Source organism: Ceratotherium simum, chromosome 20 (genome assembly GCF_057802395.1).
Source record: "Ceratotherium simum simum isolate JZ-2026a chromosome 20, ASM5780239v1, whole genome shotgun sequence".
Taxonomy (NCBI): Eukaryota; Metazoa; Chordata; class Mammalia; order Perissodactyla; family Rhinocerotidae; genus Ceratotherium; species Ceratotherium simum.
Window position 1 is genome coordinate 19,874,673 of NC_141919.1, and position 27,371 is coordinate 19,902,043.

The 27,371-nt window shown below is 40.7% G+C and overlaps 1 protein-coding gene across 14 annotated transcripts in view; it reads left to right on the forward strand.

The window, feature by feature from the left end:
* Positions 1-27,371, forward strand: part of TRPM3 (transient receptor potential cation channel subfamily M member 3) — an 806,860-nt gene that overhangs the window by 622,584 nt on the left and 156,905 nt on the right. For all 14 annotated transcript variants that reach the window (XM_087444495.1, XM_087444496.1, XM_087444499.1 and 11 more), the window contains one exon: positions 14,920-15,043. In XM_087444495.1, the coding sequence (XP_087300621.1) occupies positions 14,920-15,043 (124 nt within the window). The remainder of the gene's footprint in view (positions 1-14,919; positions 15,044-27,371) is intronic.

The window sequence follows — 27,371 nt, forward strand, 5'->3', positions numbered from 1 at the left end:
TTAGGAAAGTACAAAATAAAAAATTCTTTTGTCTTACCGTTTGTTCTTTGATCCCTCCATGCTGTGTCAACATGGGGAGAATAAAGCATTGACTTAAAAAAAATAATAATCTAGAGTTCGTGGGAGAAAGTACAAGTGAGGGGAAATTTTATTGATCTAAATTAGCCAATCAGTTCTCTACATTGATGAAATTTACTTTAGAATTGCTCAACTGCAAGTTGGAAAATTGTGGCCTTGAACGTAAACAGCAAACATCAGAAAAACACATAGCTGGATAATCCATTATAATAAAGAAATCTTTTTTAGAGAATCACTGCCCACAACTTTTAGATAGTCCATTAATGCTAAGGGAAGATTTCAAAGATAACTAATAATTATGTTCCTCTGAGATTTGCTTAGCTAACTCTTGGCTACTTGTTATATAGAAAACATTCAATATAAGCATGTGGTTACCACACTTCAGCATGCCTGAGAATCATCTGGAAAGCATTAGGAGACACAGAGTCCCCTAAATATCCTGATTCAGTGTACCTGGGCTGGAGTGGGAAACTATGTTTGAAACCAAAAGCCCAGTTGATTCCAGTGAGAGCAGTCCGTAGACCACACTTTCAGAAATACCTTTAAAATTTATAAAAATTAGATTTCTCTTTATACTTCTCTGGCGTTTTTAAAAATAGCTTCTTCACTTTTTATGCCTCATGTGCATTCTCCTCACACAAGTCACTGCGTTGTTACCGCAAGAACTTTGTACCCTCTGCCAAATTCTGTGTTTGGAACCCAGTTGACTTGAAAAGTATATTTAGCATGAAGCACCTTATTTCTTTCTTTATCACAGCTGTTCTTGGTTCCAAACATCTGTCAGACTTGAAAATTCCTCCCTTGAAGAGCAAGCTATACCACAAAAATCCTCATTTTGACAGAACTGGTAGACTTCTCTGTCAGTATTTTTATTTATATCGATTTCTTAAGGGCATTCAGTTCACTAACTTCCTTATTTCTTTTGAAAATTATTTTCTGACTAGTTCAAAGTGCATTAACAATTAAAAAAGAGAGTGAGAAAAGCAAAAGTATTAAAGAGTGAACTAGTGCTAGTTGATTGTGAATGATGACTCTGTCAGCTGTTTGAGAAGCCAGTGACAGACATTAGGGCCATTAAGTTCAGCATTAGAAGGTCATACCTCACTTTCCTTTGACTTGACAATTGCAATGGACAACCATTTGAGAGTCCCAATTTCCCACTGGCCTGTAGTATTGATTTTCACTTCTTTTTTTTTTTTTGCGAGGAAGATCAGCCCTGAGCTAACATCCATGCCAATCCTCCTCTTTTTGCTGAGGAAGACCGGCTCTGAACTAACATCTATTGCCAATCCTCCTCCTTTTTTTTCCCCTTTTTCTCCCCAAATCCCCAGTAGATAGTTGTATGTCATAGTTGCACATCCTTCTAGTTGCTGTATGTGGGACGCCGCCTCAGCATGGCCAGAGAAGCAGTGAGTCGGTGCACGCCCAGGATCCGAACCCAGGCCGCCAGTAGCAGAGCATGTGCACTTAACCTCTAAGCCATGGGGCCAGCCCCTCATTTTCACTTTTTAAAAGCCCCTGACCCCTTCTCAAATGAAATATCAGGTAGAAGTGCAATACATAAAAGAGACAAGGCACAGGTTTAGACCACTGGCTCTCAGTTTTTATCTTGCATCAGAATTACCCAGAGGGCTTATTAAAGCACAAAGTGCTGAGCCCTACCTCAGATTTTCTAATTCAGTAAGTCTGGTTGGGACCAGGTGGTTTGCATTTCAAAGGAGTACCCAGGTTGCTGTTGGTCCAGGGACCATACTTTGAGACCCACTGGCTTAGAGCCTCCCTGTCTCTGCCTGGTTCCCACCCACTAAAGCAGCTCCGGAGCTCCTCCTCAAAATTCCAGGGACTTCTTTGTAGAACCCAGTTGAAGACCATTAATCTACAGGTCAAGTCTACATTCCTTTGCTTTAACTCAAGACTCTGCATTCTGGCCCCAGCCTCTCTCTAGAGCCATCTCAGTAAACCTTCCATTTACCCAACGACCCACCTGAACTGTCCTCTCCACTGATCTCCAAGCACAACGTGCTGCCATAGGCCTCTCTGCCTTAGCATAAGATGTACATATACATTTCTTTACCCACTTAATTTCTAGGAAATTTTTTTCTGAAGTTCTATGACAGAGCCTCTCATTAAAAGAAGTAGTGAGGGCTTTAAAATCCAAAAATACATTTAAAACTTATCTGAGTGAGGTGTAGATAATAAACTGTCCTGGTATTTAATCCCTCTACCTTAGAGGCAATGAATTCTAAAGCAACGTGTCTGACATTAGAACCTGCAGCTGCTAGAAATGTAGTGGATTAACATCTCTCACCCAGAGGTATCATTAATAATGTTTGGGACGTTCTTAATGGATTTGCCCCAAATTCCCCATGCAATTCTCAGATGTTGATGATGGATCACAGGATTTATGAAAACTATATATAGCAGTGACCACCTGCTTGTAAAAGCTGCTTCAACCAGAGAAACATTAAAGATGCATTAAAGTAGCACTCCACGGTTAACTCAAGTCTGGACTACTATTGTCTAGAAAAGTCTCCATTCAGATTCAATACAGCCTTTTCTTTATTGTCCTAATTGTTGGACAACTCTCTTAGAGTTGATATACATGTTTATTGTGTTTTCTGGGGATAGTCAATGCCAATCACATGTCCATTCATGAGCCATCACCCCTAAAGGTCTTGAGTAAGCAGTAGATAATCAGTTCCTCTAAAACCAGGGAAGCCACAGTTTAGTTTCTTGGAGACAGACCTAAACTTTGGAGTTTTTAATCCTATAATCTCCTTGGTTTTCACCATGATAGGATATTTGAGATTTTATTACCTCTAGTGCATGGATGACAAGTCATTTTCATCTTGAGCGTCAATAATAATCAGTTGGTACTGGTTTCCTGGATTGACGTGCTGAGAATGATTCTGAGGCCACATCTGGGGTGAGAAGAAAGATTACTGTGATAGATTAGCAATGATGCAAAGAAAGAAATTTATAGTCAACATGCCATGGATGTTTACTCTTACTCTAGAAGGAAGACAAATCTTACAAATGGCAACCAGACTTTTGGTAGTGAACACGATGTAGGCTATACAGAAGTCGAAATATAATGATGTACACCTGAAATTTATATAATGTTATAAACCAATGTTACCTCAATAAAAAAAAATTTTAAGACAAAATCTTATAAAGATCCCTATAGATTACTACCAGGCAATTAACAAATAACAGTGAATTATGTAGCCAAGGGAAAAATAAGAAACTTACTGGCCTAAAAGATACTTAGGAAATAGTCAATTTTTTATCAACACTGTGGAGTACCTCGGTCTTTAAATTATCCGATGATATGAGCCTGTCCACACAGGCATAATGCATAGGATATGAAGGACGAGAAGCTCTTTATTGCGGGGTACTGTTTGGAGCGAGACTGAAGGACAAACTAACTGAGTTGCCTGTGGATAACTTATAAGAAAGAATAAGGAGGAAAAAGAGACAGCTGGGAACTAATCCATCACAGAATACATACAAAAATAGAGAAAATTATATTTGCCTCAACATCTCATAGAATAGGATATGAGATTTGACAAACTACTTTGAGAGAGTATTTAGATATATTCCTCCTTTTCCCCCACACCTCTGAACCCTCTCCCTAACATCATGCTTAAGGAATTGAAATTAATATATTTTAAAGCTTCTACACACAAGAGCCTGATCTAAACACTATTTCATAAAGTCTATGAGGTAGCATTGATTATCATCCCCACTTTATAAATGATGAAATTGAGGACAGAAAATTTGTTCAACATCTCACAGAGTGGTCTGCCCAGGCAGATGAGGGCTGGGAACCCCAACTCTTAGCAGCTGCCCCACATTCCCTCTCAGGAAGATGGGACCCAGTAACTGCAGGTGGTTTGCTCGCCCCAGAGCTGAGTTATTCCAGACAGCAGAGAACAATGCCCCCAGCTTCCACCTTCTCCCCCTTCTCACACATGCTGGTTAACTTCTCCTCTGAATAAATGCTGGACCAACATTTAAAGCCTGTCAATTGAAGAGGTGCCAGTGTTTTGCCTGCCCAAGGAGCCCACACATCTCAGTCCAGCTGTGATTCAGTCTTTTAGACAGGGCCTAAAACAAGAAAAGTGTGACTATTCCTCTTGCCTGGCTGTGTGCAATATTCACTGATGGGATTTCACTTGGAACAGTCTCAGAGGATGTGTTTTCCTTACAATTTTGGCAGCAGAGATGCTACCTGACCATGTGGCAGTCCCTGTATCCTTTGCCAACACTTCAGTTTCTACTCTTGGGCACATTCATAACCAAAGGCAAAGGAAAGAAGAGAAATTGCAGAGATGCAGCCAACACTGTTCAGGATTTTTCACCTAAATGTCCTCCTAGTCCCTGCCTAAGATGGAGAGCTTGGCAGCTCTGCCTGCCTCAAGAGCAGCACTGTCCACTAGAACTTTCTGTGATGATGGAAATGTTCTATATCGCTGCTGTCCAATCAGCCACTGAGAACTTGAATTGTGGCTAGTGTGACTAATGAATTGAATTTTTAATTTTATTTAATTGTAATTAATTTAAACTTCAATGGCTACAAGTGGCTAATGGCCTGCATATTGGATAGGCCAGCTCTAGCATTTCTGCAGCTGGGTTCCCCCAAACTGGGAACCCGTGGATGTCTCACAGATTTCTGATGTTATTTGACATTGTTCCCTTTGTTTTTTAATTACCTTCTTTCATCCAGCCAACATTATGTATTCAGTCATTCAACAAATATTTCACAAAAACCTACTGTGTTCTAGGCACTGGTAAAAACACACCTGTGAACCAAGTAGACAAAAATTCCTGCCATTGCAGAGCTTACATTCTAGCAGGGCTAGATAGATCATAAAGAATTAACATAATAAATAAGCACTTTATATAATACTTTAGAAGGTGATATGCTATGGGGAAAAAGAGAAGGATGAGAGGAATCAAGGTAAGAGGGTAGTGGAAAGGCCTCTGCCTTCAGCACCTTGATGAGCACTGAGAGAAGGGAATATATAAGTAATACAACAGAGTCCACGCGTCGAAGGAGTTACAGTCTAGTTAGGATTTCCTTAGGTTAATCTGTCTTTGTGAAATGCCCTGTGTAAAGTGCATAGCACAAAGCTTGTCTTATAATAGGTACTAAGTTCCTCTCTTACCACCTTCAACCCCACCGCACCACCCACCTTATGTTTACTTTTGTATGTGTATCTGTGCCTTCTGTTTTACCATATTGGGCTCAGGATTCTAGGGTGGGGAAAAAAGTAAAAGAAAGAAAAGAAAATGAACAAACATAAAAAATAATCACCCTCGGGTGGTGGTAGTGAAATTTGTCAGAGAACAGACTGCACCATCAAGATGTGTACATCCTGCCCAATTACAGGCAGCTTCTCCAAGATCCTTCTAACTACCTCACATTGTTAGATGGGAACCCTGAGGACAAGCCCAGGTGAACAACCTTTCTAGGCTAGATACTAAAGCAAAATCAGAAGTACTAATTTTCACAGGCCGTAGCTGATAGAGGCCATCTGTATCTGGAGTTGATCCTCAGTAAAAACCTGGGCAGAGTAATCTCCCAGCCATCCCATGCCATCTATTGGTCATTTTTCTGTGTTCCATTCACATCTTCCCCAATGTTCTATCCAAGTGGTGCTTTCTGAAAACCACCAACATCATTCAGTTAAGTGTCAGTTTAACATGAATTATCACTTATCCCAAAAGTTGCTCTTAGGGTGTCTAATTGTTGCACAAAATATTTGTTTGCCTTTTAATCAATTAAAAGAAACTTTGGACATCTGATAAACTAAGAAATAGCTCTGGGAAAATAGTGGATCCTTGAAATCACATTACTTAGTCTTCTCACCCATAAGATATATAGCATCCTGTCTCAGAGATGAAACAAAAGAAATCTCCACTCGTATCCCACCATTTAAACAACGGATCACTAACTTTCCATTACTACACTGAGTTGAGCCTATATATTTAGGTCAGTATAATCCATCAGAGATACTTCCTTCCTGGTTCTTGTGCTCTAAGCCCAGTTCTGATACTTATCAGCTATATAATCTTTAGCAAGTCAGTTTATGTCTGCAGGCTTCAAATTCTTCATCTGTAAAATAGTTGCTCTAAAGTTATGTCATTCCTTTATCCTGAAGTTCAAATCACTCAGTAGAATTTTCAGTTTAGCACTTTCTCTAGAATGTACAAACTCCAGAAATATCACAATCTAAGCTTCAGGAGGAGGTCACAGTCAAGTAAGAATTCTGATCCTAACAACTGTTTGACTTCAAGATGGCGTAAATTTAAGAGTAATGGTTTTAGGGCATCTTAGCATCACTTGTTTGTTTCCACATGACCCTGATGAACATAATCCAAGAGCTCATGGGCTCTTTCTCTTGGTCCCTCACTAAGTGGTTTTAAATTGTGGCGTTTTTCATCCCATTCACAGACCTGTCCCATCCAACTTTTATAGAAATACTGCAATCTTTCTCTTCTCCATAGGGATGGTCTCTTCCAGCTAATTTCCATACCAGCTACCTTGCTTCAGCTATGAGCTAGGCATCATTGAGATTCCCTGCATGTGTGAAAGCCACAGGATACTTAATACCAAAAAACAAAACCCTTCCAATCATTGAACACCTATTGTGTGCCAAGAACAATGCTAGGTGCTTTCCATACATGATCTTCTTTTCCAAATGCACCAACCTTCAAAGACATATGTTACCCTCCCCTCCTTTACAGAAAAGGAGATAAAGGCTTAAAGACAATGAATAACCTGTCTCAGGTCCCCCAACTAGTAAATGAAGGAGCTAGATTCCAACCAAAGGCACCATATCATAGTGCCTTAATTATGTCATTCCATCTTCTATAGCGGATTGCAGAACTGACCTCACCCCTTCCACATATGACATGGAATTAATTGAAAAAATATAGATGTATGTTGAGTTGGATTTTTATGTGATATAATTACTTCCAGTTGTCAAAATCACCAAGATCTATGTGAAGGAAATTATCTTGATATCACTGATATTCTTAAAGTCTTCAAACAGTTATTGAGCAATTTTATGGGCAAGATAATGCCCTAAGCATTACTGGGGAGACACAAGTGAATAAGAATCTGCCCCTGACAAGAGCTACAAAGCAATTCAAAGAGGGAAAACAGTCTCCAGACGTAGAACCAAATGTAGGTTTTTGAGGTGGGCAGCCAATTCATTTCTAAATACCCTGTGAGTTTAAAGAAAGATAGGCAGAGGCCAAGAATATTTCCTAGAGATGAATCTAAGGGGAAGAAAAAGGATCAAGAAAATCCAGTTGTTGGGGAACAAAACCCTATGCCACTTCTCCCCTTTTGCCAGGTCAGCTTGAAGTCCATCCCACTACGAGGAACAAAGGAGAACGGGGAAGACCACCTGTAGCTGCCACAGAGCAAGCAGCTACTCATTCACTCAGTCAATCCACAAACACTCTTCTAGAACCACGGTTGAACCATGTACTCTTCCAGAGCTTAAGATACAGGCAGAATAGGGCCGGCCCCATGGCTTAGCGGTTAAGTGTGCACGCTCCACTGCTGGTGGCCTGGGTTCGGATCCCAGGCGCACACCGACGCACCGCTTCTCCGGCCATGCTGAGGCTGCGTCCCACGTACAGCAACTAGAAGGATGTGCATCTATGACATACGACTATCTACTGGGGCTTTGGGGGAAAAATTAAAAAAAAAAAAGATACAGGCAGAATAAAAATGTAACCACTGCCCCAAAGGAGTTCAAAATTTACTAGAGGAAGACAGAAATGTAAACAAATAATTTTCATGCCATAAAATAATTATAGTAATATGTATCACGTGCTGTGGGAACACAAAGAGAGTGGTCATCAGAGACTTTACACAGAAGGTGGAGTTTGAGCTGAGTTTTAAATGATGAGTTCCAATGTGGTGAGTATTCCAAGCAGCAGGTACAGCAAGTTCAAGGGCATAGAGGCATGCAAGACTCTGATGTGTTTGGGTGAGACAGCATATCATGGTATTTGTGTGAGAGAGTGGCAGGAGATGAGCCTAGCTGGGGAGATAAACCATGACAAGCCTTAAATATCACATGCAAGTTGAGATGTTATCTTGCTAGTGATGGGAAACTATTGCAAGGTTTTAAGAAGGATGTGATAGAATCCTGTTTCCTTTGTAGAAGAACCATTCTATAAACACTGTGGGGAATGGATTTGAGGAAGATAGAGAAGAAACCAATCAGGGGCCCTCTGTTGGTACCATCTGAGTAAGATATGATAAGGGTCCAACCCAAGGTAGATCAAGAATGAGGTAAACTGGAACAATATTTTAGGAAGTCAACATTTCTCTGTTATCTAGTTTCTGGCAGGAGTTGCCAAAGCCAACAGGTACTGTTATTGCTTTATCTCTCTACACAGACCCTGAAGTGAGGTGAGAGCACCAAGGAAAGACCCCACTGTTTTTGGTGGCAACTTAACCTGGGCCTTAAAGGTTGACCCAAGCATGCACACATTTTAGTGAAGATGTCCCTTACATACAGCATTTATGGGACAAAATTTGATGATGGGATCCATGAAAAAAAGGCTCTGGCCAGGTACCTAATGCCTAAAAGAAATAACCTGGGACACAGTAGGTGCTAAATAGATGTAAATAGGCAGCTGGAGCAAAAGATAAAATAGTTACAGGTTCTATGCTTCAAATCAGTAATAACATTTTGAAAATACTGATGAGTGGTTAGATGATCACTTTTAAGGAAAATGGTGGTTCTCATTATAATCAGTTGTTAAAATTCAAAGCAAGGCAGCTGAGACTGTTTATCACTGAAATATGGGGAAGATCTCTGCTTTACAGTGTCTCATCTGAACAGAATCACTCAATGGAGTAGCTTGTCTCCAAGATGATCCCCATGAATATATTCCTTCTCTGTATATTCCTGCTTTTATCCCATCAAGAGATAGAGTCTATTCCTTCCCTCGTCTTGAATCTGGGCTGCTCTTAGTGACTTGCTTGATTAATTGAATGTAAGAAAATGGCATTCTGGGACTTCTGAGGATAAGTCATAAGAAGCCTTGCAGTTTCTGCCTGGGCCTCTTTGAACACAATCTCTTGAAATCCTCACTTTGAGAGAAGTCAGCTGCCATGCAAGAAGTCCATCTACACTGCAAGCACCAGAGAACAACGCCAGCCAGCCCTCAGTTCTTTCAGCCGTCCCAGGCCAGGTACCAGATTTGGAAGTAAAGAAGCCATCCTGGACATTCCAGCCCCAGCACAGGCACATGGAGAAGACTTGAGGCCCCAGACATATGGCCCCAGTTGAACCATTATAGCCATCTTCAGCCATTCTAGCCTTTCCAGCTGAGACCCCAGATGTCAGGGAGCAGAAATGATCATCTCCACTGTGTTCTGCGTGAATTCCTGACCCACAAAATTATCAACACAATAAATAAACACTGTTTTACATCACTAAGTTTAGGGTATGCTACCTATTAATAGATTACTAGACTATAGGGCATACAACTCTGTGAGTTCCTTGAGACTAGAACTGAATATTATCCATCTCTCTACCCTTAGCATAGTGCTGGTACATAGTAGGCATGAATATTGTTTGTTGAATGAATAAATAGATGTACAGATGTCTGCATGAGTGTTTGCAAGGCTCCACTATAAGCCTCCTAAATCAGCTAAGTATCTCTATTTCCCAAATGTAAGAGAGAACTGGTGATCTCTGACCTCCCTGAAGTGGGAAAGTTATTTCTCCAGCCTGGATTGGGAAGGTCCTTAGACCATCAGGCTCACCAGGTATGCCGAGCACTGTTGATCCCAGGAGAGAGCTCTCCATTGCACACAAAGGCCCCAGCCACTGGTCATGCTACTTAACAAGAAAGAATGTGTCAGGGACTCTTTCCTAAGGAGCATTGTAGGACTGTTTAAATAATAGCAAATGATTACAAAAGACTTGCTATGTGTCAGGCACTTTTCTAAGCCTTTTACAAAGATTAATTCATTTAATATTCACAAGTCTATGAGATAAGCACTATTATAATTCCTGTTTTACATATATGAAAAATATAGCTAGCAAGTGACAGCTTGCCTCCAGACAGCCTGGCCCTGGCGGCCATGATGCATTTATTGATGATGCTATCCTGCCTCTCTGGGAACAATCATGCTGTTACCTGTGACCCCAGAGTCATGGCATTTGGGAGGAAATGGTAACTTTTACTAAAGAAGAAGTGGAAAAGAAAAATACCATTCTCTGTGACCTTAGGCAAGACATGTAACCTTTCTGTGCCTTTAATATCTCGTTTAGCAATTTGCTTTGGCTTCAAGCAAATGATAAAATTTCATTTTTCTTTAGGACATTAGGGATTCCATGGGAAATGATGTCTTTTAAGTACCAAATTGTGGTATTATTAACAATCTTTTTTTATTTATATAAGCAAAATTTTCTCATATTGTATCTGAATAAGATAATAGAGAGTGTCTATGGAGGGCATCAGACGGGCTCCTCTCCTCGAAAGCCATTAACCTCAGTCTAGCTCTTCGAGTCCCATTGAATTCTAAATGCATTTTCTAATTTTATGTCTAGGAACAAAATTCTGATATTGCAGGTAATTAAATTCACCCTGAGAAAAGTGTGTACGTGTGGGTTGTATTGCCAGCATTTGAACAGAATACTAATAGCAAACTGTGGGAAGTTTTGTTGTTTTCTCTGAGCACTGGATGAACACTGACCTATTTCAAATAACTCTGTGACTCATCTAAAGAGCTCTGGATCACAAGTGCAGCATTTAAATGGAAACGCAAATGCCACGGCTTAGAGATTTTCCTCATTTTAATGACTACACTTCTTAAATCAGAAAACCTTCTAATTTGAGGTGTACCAAAAATAGCATTGGTACACATGGAGCTACAAATTAACAGTGTCCATAAATAGGCAGCACTTTGTCAAAGGCCCAATTCTAGAACTAAAATTTTACATAATACTATGACCATGTTTTGATGTCAAGAAATTTTCAATCACTGTTCTAATGCCATAAAAAGAAATCTAAAAATGGGCTTATTTCTATTTTTGCTGAAGATTAAATATCACAGTCAAGGCTTTTAAATCATTCCAGTGTTGTGGGGAAAAAAAAAATGGGAAGAGCTAGGAAAGCAATAATTTCAAGAAAGCAGGCTTCCCCATATCCTAAAGAATATGGCCACACAATAAGAAAGGGTCCTTGGAGAAGACAGAGGAAGCCTTTGTGCCAAATAGAAGACATCTAGTTCAGCATAGCAAATACTTGTGAAAAATTAGAAGCAAATATAATCAACATACTCCATGCACTTTGCCATTGTCTTCATTTACCACTTTCTCTTATCTTCTTCAAACTCATCTGATTTCCTTCCGATGTTCTCTATATCACAAAAAGGAAAAGCAATTGTCTACAACAAATACACTTAAATTTCTACCTACAATGCAGATGATTAGGAAACTGAAAGACAAATTTATAGATTACAATCAGGAAAAGCAGCAGTGTGGAAGGAAGGCTAAATTCAATAGACTCTACTTAAGTATTGAAATCACCAAGCTATGTGACTTTGCACAAATCATTTAACCTCTTTGGGTCACAGTCTCCTCTTCTGCAAAATGGAATACCTATTTGATTCACAGATCATTATGAATATCAAATGGGATTATCTCTGTAGCCCACTGTGTGTCATAAACCATAATAATAATGTGCTATGAACACGTCAAATGTTATATGGCATCTTTTTTAACACGATGTTATTAAACTCTTTCTGCCAAACGCATAGGACCTAATATCTGGTATTTCTTTGTCAAAAGGGGAAGATTTTCCAATGTTGGGGAGCTGTTAATGGCAAAGAAGCATCAAAAATGATATTTTTCCTCTTGATGCAATCAGAAGGGTGGAAAAAGAACTGAACCAGGAATAACAGTTATTTAATGTTTAATGAGTATAACTTAGTGGTTTGGAAGGACCAAATCACCTTTGTTCCACTGAAAACCATCTCTGCTCCATCAATGACAGGCATCCCACACTTTGGAAAACACCAACTTAGAGAATTCTTCTACTTCTAGAAGTAGAATTCTATGGTTCTTGTTGCTAAATGATTTAGCCAAAGCCACAACTTCAGTCAGTTGCAAAATTGGGCTAAATAGTATAAGATTCTTAGTGCCTTGCAGCTCTCCTAACCACTGAAGCTCTCAGTCAGCTAAGTTGCACATCATTCCTCAATTTTTACAAAGTGACAGACTGGATGCAAGTGACAGACAGATCCGTCAAACAGTTAATGGCCTTAGGGAACTGGGATTTCATTACAGATGGTTGGCAATGGAAAACCAATTTTGAGTTGTTATCAAAATTAAACACCTGCAGACGAATGATTGGCTCTATCAAATGGCTAATGAGGAGACTCTCTTCTGTTGTTAGTCATGTACAATCTTTATGTACACTTGATATTGCAGAACTCACTAGACCCATCAAGTAGACACATGCCCAGGTATGAGCGCTCATGTTTTGACTCTTCAAGAAAATTCATTGGCAACACAAATGTAATCATGTCACTCTCCAACTTAAATCCTTCAATGGCTTCTCATTGCCTGGTGGGTAACATCCAACATCTCAAAGGCTATCTGGAAAGTCTCCCATGATCTTGTCCTTGCTCACCTCTCTGCAGCCCCATCACCTTCCACTCTTTCTTTTACTCTCCATGCTCCAGCCATATTGACTTGCTTTTATTTTCTACAGACTAGGCGTGTTCATGCTATTTTTTCTGCAGAGAATGCTCTTACCAGCTCCCCCACCCCCCTGACCTCGCTAATGCTCATTCATTCTTCATGTCTCAGATAAAACAGCAGTTCCTCAAAGGAGTCTTCCCTGACCCCCCTAGATTAGATTATATTCACCTTCCACAAGCTTCTCTACTTCTTTATCACTGTCAATCATAGTTGAATTGCTGGTGTACGTCTTTCTACTCCACTGGTGTGTAAGCTCAAGGATGGCTGGGAATGTATATATCTCATCCATCCTGGTACTCCTGGCAGGCACCAGTGTCTGGCACTAAATAGATATCACTAAGCAATTGTTGAATGAATAAATGAATGAATGGTTTCAGACTGGTCCACACCTAAGGCCACAGAGTCTTCCAGAATAATTTAGTAATCTTGAGATGATCTGGCATCATTTGGCAACTTTATCTGGACCATCCTCTTTTTCTAAATGTTTATATTCACAATATAAATCTTCCTGGGGAGCAGAAGGGGTAACCTAATCCTCCATCGAGCTAAATGACATTCCAAGATCCATGGTATAATTCTGTCATGGGGAATGCATCTTCCTGAAAGTAGGGCCACCATAATATCCAATCTAGTAGGTCCAGGTGAATCCTCACACAATCCTGGGGCACAGCAGGCCACTGATATGAAGATATTCTCAAGCCTCCCATCTTGCTTTCTTTTAAGCAACAAAATTTGTCATGCTTTCTGTTAAAGGAAATTTCATAATTTCCTTCTCAAGTAGCCACAGTGATGAAGAGAGGCAGGGGTGTAGAGCAGTTGGTCTAAGAAGAGGCAGCACTGCACAGTGGAAAGAGCACTGGACAAGGAATCAGAAGAACTAGGTTGTGGTTCTGGCTCTGCCACTCATCTGCTGAGTGACCTTAAGCATCTGGCTCTTTCTGGCTAAAATATCTTTCCCTTTTAAACTGTACAAATATTTTGCCTATAGTGTTCCTGTAAGCACCAAATGAGATCATAATTATAGTTTACTATCATATATAGGAGTTGCTGATACTTCAATGATGAAAACAAAATTGTAAACTAAAATACTGGGCAAATTATGATAATTTTGTCACTGGCCCTTGAGAGTAGTTCCTGATTTTGGACAGTATCTATTAATGATAAAGTGAATTTTCATTCCCTGTCATTTGATGGCTGGTAGAGCTAGCCTAGTTCTAACACAGCAAGAGCTCGACATAAATAATGATGACTTGAATCATAGGTCAGATAAGCGACCACTTACATCGAATGATTTTAGAGGAAACATAGGTCCTATTTCTCCTCATTGATGCTCAAAAATCCATTACTGGGATATAAGCTTTCTTTCCACAATTAGAGATAAAGTTGAAATTTAAATCTCCTTCAGATAAATAATATAGTAAATTTTTACCAAGATGCAAAGGATTAATTGAGGCATTTTTTGATAACAACACTTGAGGAAGAGAGTATTAGACACATACCATACAAAGAGAGAAAAAGAGAGACAAGAGAACTAAATCAACTTCTTACTTTACTCTTTTAGGTTTTGAAATGTTAAAATGGATTTACTGGGGGCCGGCCTGGTGGCACAAGCGGTTAAATGCGCGGGCTCCACTGTGGCAGCCAGGGGTTCGCCAGTTCGGATCCCGGGCACGCACCGACGCACCACTTGTCAAACCATGCTGTGGTGGTATCCCACATAAAGTGGAGGAAGATGGGCATGGATGTTAGCCCAGGGCCAATCTTCCTCAGCAAAAAAAAAAAAGAGGAGGATTGGCAGCTGTTAGCTCAGATGTCAGCCGATCTTCATCACAAAAAAATAATAATAATAAATTAAAAAATAAAATAAAATAAAGAAAAATATTTAAAAAATGGATTTATTTTTAAATGCACTGTTTCTTTTTTTAAATTATCACAGTCAAAATAACTGTTGTGAGAAAAATACAGGAAGAAATAACTCCTATCTAAAGTAAATCCTTATAATGCTCTCTTGTATTTTATAATATTTCTCAGAAATACATACTGTATGCAAGTTGGGTTGACCTGTTTTTGACACTGTTTTTCATTGCAGGCTTATAAATGAATCTTTGAGGGACCAGCTGTTGGTGACCATCCAGAAGACGTTCACATACACTCGAACCCAGGCTCAGCATCTCTTCATCATCCTCATGGAGTGCATGAAGAAGAAGGAATTGGTATGTAAAGAGTGTTCCCCATGAGTGGCAGAGCCCTGGCCACATTCCCTCTGTCTGTCTAACCATTTTCTTGAGTCACGCACCAACTGTTTTGTATTTCCGGCCAAGCTCACAACATTCCTCAGCCTCCAGTGGTTCCTGGAGTTTCCTCCTTGCAGAAGTTAACACACTGCTTTTTCTGCCTGGCTTTAATGAAGTGTGTGCAGCAGGGTTTTAGCATCATCTCCTATTGAAGCTCACCCGAATGCCTCTGATTACCTCAACCAAATGAGGTGAAGAGAGGAAATAGGTTTCCTCCTGGAAGATGCTTCAGTTGATCCTCTCTTAGGTTTGGAGTTTCACTTTGCTTGTGAGTAGTGAGTCACTGATGTGCTCATTGTCAAATATCTTAGTGACACCGGGTCCAGGCTCATATGCTAATGTGTACAAGTGGAAAATGGAGAAATGTACCCAAGGAATCCTAGAAACTTCTGTAGTTTCTGAAATGTCCTCCCATAGCTACTGAAACCTTCCTTACATTTGGGAAAAGTCTTACAAATGTGGTGTCATCACAGAGACCTTCAGTTACGGTGGACAGAAACAACCCAAGCTAACAGTTAAGGAGCACTGGCTATGTGCCAGGCAGGGTGCTAAATCGTTCCGTGTATTAACTCCTGTGATCTTTGCAACTTTCCTGACGAGAGAGGTATAATTATTATCCTCATCTGACAGATGAGGAAACTCAAACTCTCTTGATTAGTAAATGAGGAACTAGGACTCAAAACCAGTGGTGGTTAATCTCTGAGGGAAATATTTTTGTACAGAAATTGTCTCATTGAAATAAATGTAGTGAATCGCCCACTCTGGGTAGACTCCTAGTAGGCCTCAGCAAGTGGAGACTATTCTCAAAGGTCATTTGAGCCTATCTGCTGACAGGGGAGGTAAAAGAGCAGTTTAAACCTAAGCAGTGGCCACAGTCAGGTTCTGAGTGATCTCAAGTCTGCATGGGCATCCTGGAATGATTATCTCTGGGGACATCAGGGAGGCACTTCTCCTCCAGAGGGGCACCAGGGCCAGACCCTAAAAGGCTCAACCACTATCCATTGATGGGCACTTGGGTTGCTTCCACATCTTGGCTTTTGTGAATAATGCTGCGATGAACATAGAGAGATAGAGAGGGTAGAGTGGGGCTGGAGCGAGCTGCCTTCAACCAACTCCCCCACTATACTGCAAGCTCCTCAAGGCACGGGCTGGAACCATCTTGTTCGCGATGGTGTCCCTGTGCCTAGGAGAGTAGCTGTCACACACAGGGGTTCACTAAGACTGCCAGGAGGGAGGCAATTTCTGAGTGTGAGAAGCCAAACATTTAGAAAAAGAGGACTTGATCTGAGTAAGTAAGACCCATCTCCGGAAAGCATCTGTGCAACCTTTGTGAGAAGCCTTTCAGCAGCTTCCAGGTTTGGGGCAGAAGGAGTGCAGGTGAGGAGAATGGGACAGCACCTCTAATCCTTGAGTATCTATAGACCTAAGTAGTCTGGACACCACGTATAGAGAAGCCAGCATGCAGATGGGGTTCACAGTCACATCTGCTGGTGCCCCAGGAGAGCCTGTATCAACCCCAAGAGTGCCACTGCCTTCCTCCCCTGTCTGATGATGTGGTTAGCTCAAGGCGTTTCAGCTCAGACACTTCCTCCGCCCCCAACCTTGAGCTTGCGCATGCCATTATAGGAGTTTTCTCCCAAGTACTAATGATTTTCCAACGCTAAGGCCAATGCTGACGTGAAACCTTACCAGAACTATACATTTCAGCAATCTTGCAAATTTCCTAGAAAGGCGGTTAGAATTAAAATTCTAGGAAGCAGTTGGAAGTCATAAAACCAAACGAGGCTGAATGTGCTTCTCTGGATATTTCATAGGCGTTCCCTGGGATTCTGTCTAATAATTGTCATCTTGCGTAATTATGGCCCCTGCCGAAAAGGTCAACTGCATTTTAATGTGAGATGTTTATTGCAAGATATGTGAGGTATCCCTGGCTGTAGGCTAAGGCAATGTGATCTTTTTTTTTTTGGTAAGGAAGATCAGCCCTGAGCTAACATCCATGCCAATCTTCCTCTTTTTGCTGAGGAAGACTGGCCCTGGGCTAACATCTGTGCCCATCTTCCTCCACTTTATGTGGGACGCCGCCACAGCATGGCCGGACAAGCGGTACATCGGTGCGCGCCCGGGATCCAAACCCGGGCCGCCAGCAGTGGCACGCGCTCACTTAACCGCTACGCCATGGGCCCGGCCCCAGCAATGTGATCTTAACAGGAAATAAATTGTCCTTATCTCCACATCTGGGCAGAAATTAGTCAGGATTTTTTAAATCATTAATATAATTAAAGTAATTTCCATTTTTGAGGGGCTATTTATGTGCATGGACAGTACTAGATGCTTTACAAAGGAGGTGGACATGAGGCAGGCATTATTTTTCTCCTTTTGAAGGGAGTAGGGGGGGAACTGAGGCTGGAGAGGTGAGGAGATGTGTGCACAGCCAAGAATGAGCCACACTGGGGCTCTCTTGCCACAGAGCCCAAGTAGCTTCTACTCACCATGCTGCTTAGCCTAGCACACAAAACAAGGAAGTTCACAGTGGAGTTCCTCTTCACTCTTATATCCTTCAAGGAATCTTTTGATTCTCTTGACAAATGAAGTGGGATATAATATTCTGAGGTCAGTCTAACCCTTGCCAAGGTCAGCTAAGGGATTTGGTTCTAGAGCTGGTCTGACATCTTTCTCATCTCAGCATCCTATTAACTTATGTAATAAAGACCTCCACTATGGATGCATATTTAGCTTGTGAAACCTGGGCCTCTGGGCTGCGTGGCCTCATGGAAACATGCCTCGATGGGCCTTTTGTATGAGTACTTTCTACTCACTTCATTTTGCTCTTGAAGAAATTCACTTCTCCGCTTATTTCCCACCTTGGGTCAAAACAACATCTGAAAACCTGTCACCTTCTGAGAAGATATATCATCCTACAAACCAAACTGTGAGCTAAGTTCCCTCATTCTTATCCGGAAATAATAAAAATAAAGGAGAGAAAAACTGTTCACAGCAGCATATTAATTTGGGGGCAAATGTAAGTGACCAGAATTAGTGCCCCTCCACCCTCTCCCTCCTCAAGAAAGTCTGGTCATAAAGAACATCAGGACCAGGACAAGAGGACCCCAAGTGGCAAAGCACACTCTGAGGCTGATTGTGTATAGAAAACACAGAGCCTTTTAGGTCCAGAGCTCAGTGTCAGCTCCTTCCCTCTGCTGCTGCCTCTTGGAGTTCCTGTCCACTCTCTGAGCTCCTGCAGAAGCCTTCCTCTGTCACCACTTCCAACCCACCAGCCCCAGGCTGGAGCAACACATATGCTTTCAACACTCTATAGTGAAGGAGTACTGGTTGGACTCAGCAATGTAAGCCCCATGGTATGTGTGGCCCTAAACAAGTCATGGTGGAGGATGGCACCCCCCAGCTCCTAGTTCACCATCTTCCATTTCCACACTGATGGCTCCTCTAATTTGCTGTCCTCCTCTCCCAGCTGCTGGACTTCACAGGGGCCAATGCTGTTCACCTTGCCACCACTTCCCAGGCACACCTGAGAAGCATGTCTCCACTCAAAACTGATGCTGCTCCAAAATCCAAGATTTTAAAATCCACTCTCCCATCCAAACACAACCAGCCTCTGTCCTCCACCCACCACCAGCACTTCATTCATACCAAACTTGAATGGCAAGCTTCTTCATAACTCACTAGTCTGAGATCAAACTCCTGAGATAATCTATGTGGAAGCATGTTTTAAAGTGTAGTTTTCTTTGTCCTGTACCTAGCTGAGAATCCAAACTATTTCCACTCTTCCCTCATCTGGCTCCTCTCACCTGTCTGTTCCTCAGCCCTGTGTGCCTAATACTTCTCGATACCACTCCCAAAGCTGAGTCATTTGGTTCTAATTTGATTCAATTAGGCATTCAATAATGCTGGGCAATCCTTTTATTCATTTCTAGTCCACAGCCTCTCGTGTTCCCTGCAATTGTTGTTCTAAACCTTTTACATTTTCATTTCCTGACTGCTGCTTCTGCATTTGTAATGCACTTCACAGTCTTTATGGTATGGCAACCTGAGCTTTGTTCTAACTTTCCTCTAGCTGGTTCTCATTTGCAATAATGCTTCTAAAATCTAGAAGCAAACATTGTAGCTAGACTATTAAGTATGTTTATGCAGTCCATCAATTCAGGATGTATAAGAATGAAAATAAACTGATTTTTCCTTAAACGTCATCAGTACAGAAGCTTCCAACGATATCTAGAGACATAGAGACATAGAGAAGATGTAGTTTTGGGAGAATTAGAGGGGACCTGGTATCTACCTTTATTTGGAAGATGATGGACATGCAACCTGAGAAGCTAAACTTAAAGCATAGGTCATGTTGTGTCCTAGCAGCCAAAACTGTGGCATCTCAATATCATCACATTCTCACTTGGGTATGTCACCTTAAGGCAAGGAAAAGCCAAGGACATAGAAAAAGTCCTAATGGAATAAATGGAAGCAAAGATATCCAGCTCATCACTGGACACTGTCAACTTGCTCTTCTCTCTACAAAGTTAATTTCCCGGGGATTCCATGATATTAGATTCTCTAGATTCTCTTTCTATTTCCTTGCCATTTTTCTTACAGTTAATTTATCTTTCCCTTTCTAGTTCCTCTTCTTCCTCTTCACTCTATAAACAGATGTTTATCAAAGATAGGTTCATGGCTCTTTCTTCTTTCATTCACTATTGTCACTTCAGTTATCGTTTTGAGACAACTCCCAAATGCACAAATAACTAGCCTTGTCTTCCTCCAGGCCCCTGCATTTCCAAATTCCACACTCACCCATGCACTCATTCTTGATTGCCTAGACTATCGCTGTCCCCTGCCATCCTAGTCTCCCCCAATCCAATATCCTGCCAACATTCCATCCTATACACTGCACGAGTTGACAGACTTTTCTGTAAAGAGGCAGATGGTAAATATTTTAGGCTTTGTCACATAGAGTCTCTGTCACATATTTTTCTTTGTTTGCTTATTTGTTTTTAAACAAACCTTTAAAATATAAAAGCCATCTCAGCTTTCTGGCCATAGAAAAACAGGCCATGGACCAAATTTCTCCCACAGGCTATGGTTTGCTGGCCCCTGCTATGTAGTAATGCCAGATACTTCTTGCTGAAGCACAGAACCAATCACATCACTCCTTCGAATGTAAAGTATAATGTTTTACTTATAGTTCCAGTCTTAAATTCCATGACTTTTTTATGCATCCTTCATGCTAACCAAACTGATCTTCCTAAAATCATTTTTTTTAATTTCATACTTCCCGGCATTTATTCAACCTTAGAGCTCTCTCTTTAAGACATAACCAATTGCCAAACACATGCACATGCACACACACACACACCTCTAGAATACACTTTACTCCTTTATTTCTAACTCTCTTGGGGTACTTATCATTTATACCTTAGGTTATTTATGTACATCTCTAACTTCCCATGTGTGCTCTTAAGAGCAGAATCTGTGTCTAATTCTTTATTCTGTTTTCCCTGTGCTCACTCATCCCTAATTGTGCCTAGCAGCACAGATATATGGAGCAGACATTCAATAAATCTTTGTTTAATGGATGAGGGAGTGAATTCAGATGAATATACATTAGTAGGGAGAGATACATATTCAGTATCCATAAATTGCCTTAAAATCTTCACTAACACAGTGGTACGTCTCCTTAAGGAGTCATAGATTTGGTTTATGGACTTAGATTTGATTCAGGGCCATCTGCTTAAGTTGCGGGACCTATGGGAGGTATTCTAATGTGGTGGTTATAAGGGGCAAGCTCTAGAAGCAGACAAACCTGGATTTCTATTCTGGCTTCCTCACTCAAGTGACTTAACCTCCATTGAGCCCCGGAACCCTCAACTTTAAAAGAGAGTGATAATAACAGCCATGTGTCCTAGGATCTCCCACACTTAGAGCTTCCGCCTTACTGTTACAGATTAAGCTTTGATTCTTTTTTTTTTAACCACAATGAGACAAATATCACAATACCAAAAGATCAAGACTGGCCCAAGGGTTTCACATGCCCTATATCCATGCCCTACCAAGTACAAGGTGAAGTAGTACCGAGATGTTACTCACATGGCTTCCTGTCCTCTGCTTGGCAGTCCCAGGCTGCAGAGCTGATGACTCTCCCTGGACACTAGGAAGCCAACAGAGGGGTGTTGTCTGTGCCTTACGGATGAGTCTCTGGAGGCCCAACTCTGCCACCTTTCAGTGCAGGGAAAGGTATTTCATTTATGGGGGCATATTTAGAGCGTATGCTGACATCCCATCACAACTCTTACCACATTTGGGAAACTGCAGGGCAGCTCTTTACCTATCCTTTCATAGATTCATAAAAACCTAGCAATCATGACTTCTAAACAAAGAGCGTTCTTCTCTTTTTGCAGATAGGCACCTTATATCTGGGAAAGGGCTATAAAGTCCAAGATGTTCCTTGCTTAGAAAAATAGATGCTTGTCAGACTCTTAATACCATGGGCAGGAGGGTTAGTGTTACGTGGCAGGTTAGGGTCTCAGCACCATGTAGGAGATATTCCTGAAGACCCCAGTTACCCCACCGCCCTGGGTTGCTGGGAGAATTAAGCATTTCAGCATGTGTAAAGAAGGCTGGCACAGTGTGTGGCTCCTAGGAAGCACTCAATAACTTTAGCTATCCTTACAGTTATTCGACAAGTAACTACAGATACTAATTAGAGTATGGCACCGGTGTCTACTATTACCCTTGTCTTGTCTCCAGTCCTCCCTGAAATTGTCAATGAGGCACAGTTTGACTTCAGTGACCTGTCATCCCATCTTCAGGTTCCATCTTCCCTCCTTGCTCATCTAAATGGACAGAGAGTACAAACAAGAGGAAACATAGATGTAACCTCCCGAGTGATAGAAAACGAGCAAGCCAGTGCCTTCCCTGTTTAACACCAATGACCAAACAAACACAGGAGACCTTCTATGGTCATGGGGGAAAGAAACTTAGAGCTGAAAATGGGCTTTTTAGGCTAAATGGCTGAAAGTCGTAGAGTCATGTATGAAGCTTAGAAAACAGTTCTCTCCAACACAGTGTTTGGGGAGAAATAGAAATGCTGTTTGAGATAGATGTTGAATTGTACCTAACTCCTTTTAAGCTCATCTGAATATCATCTTAACATAATTTAAGTCCAGATATTTTTAATGAGATAATGGAGAGAGGATACAGAAGAAGTATTGCTCCATTAAAAATGTTTTCCATATTGTTTTCTCAACTCACAGTGGGTTACAGGTTGATTTCTGGAAGTTCTGAAACTCTTTTATTTATTTATTTTTTTTGAGGAAGATTAGCCCTGAGCTAACATCTGTTGCCAATCCTCCTCTTTTTCGCTGAGGAAGATAGGCCCTGGGTTAACATCCATGCCCATCTTCCTCCACTTTATATGGGACATCGACACAGCATGGCTTTGATAAGCAGTGCGCAGGTCTGCACCAGGGATCCGAACTGGCGAACCCCGGGCCACCAAAGCAGAGTGCGAACTTAACCACACTACACTGCCTGCCCAGCCCCTGAAACTCTTTTAGATGATTAGAATATCACTGTGTTAGGAATAAGAATGAGGCAGGCTTTGGAGTCAGTTTGCCTGGCTTCAAATCCCAGATCTGCCATTTAATACATAGCACTGGGCAAATTATTTAATGCTTAGATGCCTTCATTTTCTCCTCCAGAAAATTGGGATAATAATAGTATTTATATTATGGTGTTAATTATAAGGATTAAATAAGTTAATATACACAGATAACATAATAAGCACTCAATAAATATCGTAACAATGAGAATGATGACGATGATGTCTATATAGCACTTTATATTTAACAATGATGATTTTCATGTTATCTTATTTGATACTACAATCATTCTTGCTCAGGTCCCTATTAGTATCTCCATTTTATAGAGTGAAACCAAGATTCAAAGACTTCAGTGACAGGCCCAGCGTCATGTAGGTAGGTAGTTGCAATCTCAAGACTTAAACCAAGAGCATCTTCTTGAAAGGCCTGAGCTCTTTCCACCATATTTCAGCGGATTCCATATTCTACATATCAGGTTTGACCAAGTTAAAAATGACTTTAAACTGGAGCACATTTTCTCTCTCATTCCTGGAATAATCTGAACAAATATTTATAAGAATTCAAGATTCCTGGAAAGAAAAGAATACATTCTTGGTTGGTATTCCTGGAATGCCCCGAACATCGGATCACTTGATACTTCTGCATCAAGGGCAAACTGAAATTATTCTTTTCCAGCATAATATTTTAATCAGACTAACTAGAAGCCCAAAATTGGAGATCAACTTACCCTATGTCTTTCTCACAAAATACTCATTGAAATAAAAAAGGAATTTGAAGGAAATGTCATTTACACAATTCCTTGCCAAGACAGCTAATAATAATAACACCACCTTTCATCTTATGATGTATAATGTATAATAACGTCTGATGTGGACAAAGTTCTGTCGCATTCTTTGTGTCATTTGAGCTGCACAACAATGGGGCAAGAATTATGTCTATTTTTCAGCTAATCAGAAAAATTAAAGAAACTGGGGAAGGCTACAGAAGTATACAGAAAGTGCCCATTTTATTTTCAGCCTCACTATCCAGGTCTCAGCTGCTTTCTTATAACCAACAAAAATGCATAGAATTTTAATGCCCCTCACCTTTTTCAGCCATATTCATCAAAAAATATCAGTAGATGAGAGGCAATGGAAAAACATAGAAAGTACTCTTTTTTACTGAGAAAAATAATACAATAAATAAAATATAAATAATACTCAAAAGCAAACATTATTTTACTATTTTATTCCCTTTAAAAGCCGACTTAATGAATAATTTACATGACAATTGGTTTGAGTTCCAACTCTAGGAAGATCTTCTAGAGACTGGAGTGATTCAGACTGTACATCTTACCTCCACTCTGCGTTCCCACTCTGCCTCCCAAGTCCAGGGTCTCACCACACCCGCCTAGACCATCGGTCTCTGCTTGGTCTCACAACCACCATTCTCTCCATGCCAACTAACACACAACTGCTGAATGGCTCCTTTTAAAGAGCAACTCTCTTTACATAACCTCCCACCCACTCAGAAACCCCCATTGCACTTACTAGTGTTTCCCAAAGTGAGGAACGCTGATTGCCTATGAGATCATTTCAGGTAGAATGCAAATTAATATTATTATTTTAAGAGGTATGTTTTTATTTGCCTGTATATTTCATATAATTATAATAAAACACAAAACTACTGATATTAAGCCTAAATAAATACAAATTTTAAAGGGAAATCAATTTGAAGAAAAAGATCTAATTGTCTTTGTTGGTATATCTATGTTAGTATATAGATACAGCAAAAAGATCTAATGTTGGTATATAGATACGGCAAAAAGAGGAAGATTGTACAAGAATGACCATAGGTTGGAACATACTGACCTTCAGAATTAAGTCTCAGTTCCTTAGCCTGGCATTCAAGACCCTCCATGATCCAGGTCTAGTCCACCTTTCCAGCCACAGCTACTAATACTACTACTCTTGTTCCTTGACTCTAGTCTAACCAAATCTAATTTTCCTTGAGGAAAAAGACCATGCTTTATACATCTTTCTGTAATTTGTGCAAGCCCTTGAATCTTCTCTCAAAGGCTAAATCCACTAGGTCCCTGCAAGCACTGGGATGGATTCTCCACCCCTACCCTACAGCCTATTCCCAAATAGGAATTTTTCTATTCCAAACAGGAATATATGGGCCAGTGTCTTCCCTGAGTTCAATAGAGCAAGAATTCTTAGCCTAGTGTCCAAGAACAACTAGAAGTCTTTAAGGAGTTCTGCGAATCCCTTGAAAATATATGCAAGATTTTGTGAGTATCATGGAAGAATGCATTCAATTCTCAGATTCCCCAAGAGATTAACTCCAAAGAGTGAAGAACCACTGTATTAGAGGGCTCTCCATGGCAGCAACTAAATTAGGATCACAGAAGCCATAAACATTGCCTTAACTTCCTTCTAGTTCCCCAGAGATACCACATCTGGATACACATTTAACCTCTGAGCAATTTTTAAATGTGTGAACCTCCATGTTTCTCATTAATAGTTTTTGTACAGGTAATCTCTTCCATGCTAAACAGTCAATCATGCACTTCAGGAAGTCATCAGCTTATAAATGGGCTATGATCCAAGGATCTATTTACAACCCAGAATTCATTTTCTCATAAAGCAATGTAAATAATTTAGCAAAATTCTTGTTTGCTCTAAAGAAACTGAGAACAAGAAATGTAGTAGGAAAGAAGAAAAAGACTGTCACACCCTTCTTTGGGACAGATTGGCCCTAGATAAAATTGTTAATGTATTAACATTTTAGTACCTACTCCATGCTTCTCTGCAGCATTGCTCCCAGAGGCCCCCCAACACCCTCTTTGGACACTCTAATAGGATTTCCTCATCTTCTTCCTCCAGTGTTACCCATCTCCCACCTCCTACAATTCCATATCCTCACTGCAGATGAGCTTACATGGGAATCTGGAGGCCAGCAGTATTATTGAATTCGCATTCATGTATGTAGGACTGATAGCTCTATGACCTCTGTAACATACTTGAACTTCCAAGAGAGGACACAGTGAGCCAAAGGAATTATTGATCAGGAGACTTTAAGGTAGTATAACGATTGAAGGGGAAAATACAGGTGGGACGGGTGAGGCAGGAGTAGGCTGTCACATCGATTGTTCAGTCTTGTTTGGAAATCTCCTTCCAATATCAACTGTCATATTCAAATCATTTCCAAACTCCGCTTCCTACAGCATCTTCCTGATGGGTAAAGGCAAGGAGAAAAAGCATGCTGAACATAACAGATGCTGGCCCACCCAATCTGTTTTAAATTTATCTTAATTCTCTAACCCTTTCCCAGTAACACTTCATTCGACGAAAGGTCGTAGGACTAAAGTTTGAAAATCACCCCTCCAAAATAGATAGATGTAGCCCAGCTTATTTCCTTCCTCCACCTCTGATTCCACAAAATTTACTCAAACCTGTAAGTTTTGTTGTGTTTTTGGCCCACAGTGTTTGCAGGAAGAAGAGGGAAGTTTGCAGGAGTGTTGAGGGGAAAATAAATGGGAAGGAGCTAGAGAGGCTATTGATGTGCATGGGTTATTTGTAAGCCAGGTGTCTGGAAATCTGATACTTTCTGCTTTCTCTTCCATGCTAATCAATGTGTATAAAATAGTTCCTATTATTTGAACGCATTCCCTCACACTTCCATCTATATTAGTATGTATGCTGCTTCTTATTAGATGGGATGCTCAGTAAATGAATACATTCATCAAATTCCAAGGTTTCAGCCAGGGCCATTAGCCTGATGTTGATCACATGCTGCCCACTATATCATTCTCCCAATTTATTATCTGCCTTCACCAAACCCAAACCTTGACCTAAGAAAATTATCCTAATCAGGGAAGACAAACTGCATAACGTTACACTGCATAACGATGATTGCTGCCATTATTATCTCTATCAGTTTTCTTTGGGTTTTATCTGCTTTACCTTGCCATCTTCTCTCTCAAGGGGAATTTAAATGTTTTACCTGCTAATCTCCTCCTTAGTTTTAAATATTATTTCCCTTCTTTTCGCTTTTCATCTGGCCTTTTCTTTCTTGTGTTTTCTTTAGTAGTAGTAGTAGCATTTAGTAGTATTTTATTGTACTGCCCAATTCCTCTGTTCATTATCTGCACGTGGCTATCAGCTGTGATGGCCAGTGCTCAGTCTTCACTCTGGAGCTGGTCTGTCATCTTCATTTCCATGACGATGTGACTAACACTTCATTCACCCCTATCCTTGTGGCCGTAGCACTGTTCTGCAGCAGCCACATGATTGTAGTTTTCTTCTTCTCCTTCTCGTCCTCCTTCTTTTTAATTCATAGAAATGTAGACACATATAGAGATGCATAGAGGTTTGGGGTGTTAAGAAACCATACAGCAGTGGTTCTCAGTATTGTTAGAACCATCTGAGGATCTTTGAAAACTACAGATGCCTGGATCCCACCCCTAGAGATTCCGATGTAATTGGCCTGGGGTGTGGCCAGAGTGTGAAAGATGTTAAAAGCTCTCTAGGTGGGACTTTCTCATGTAATAAAATTCTTACTTCTGCACCATTACCACTTGAACATTCTGTTTCCTTCTGTGCCTTTTGGCCTAGAGAAGGTCTGGGATAATTTGCCACAGGAGATGGGCTTAATTT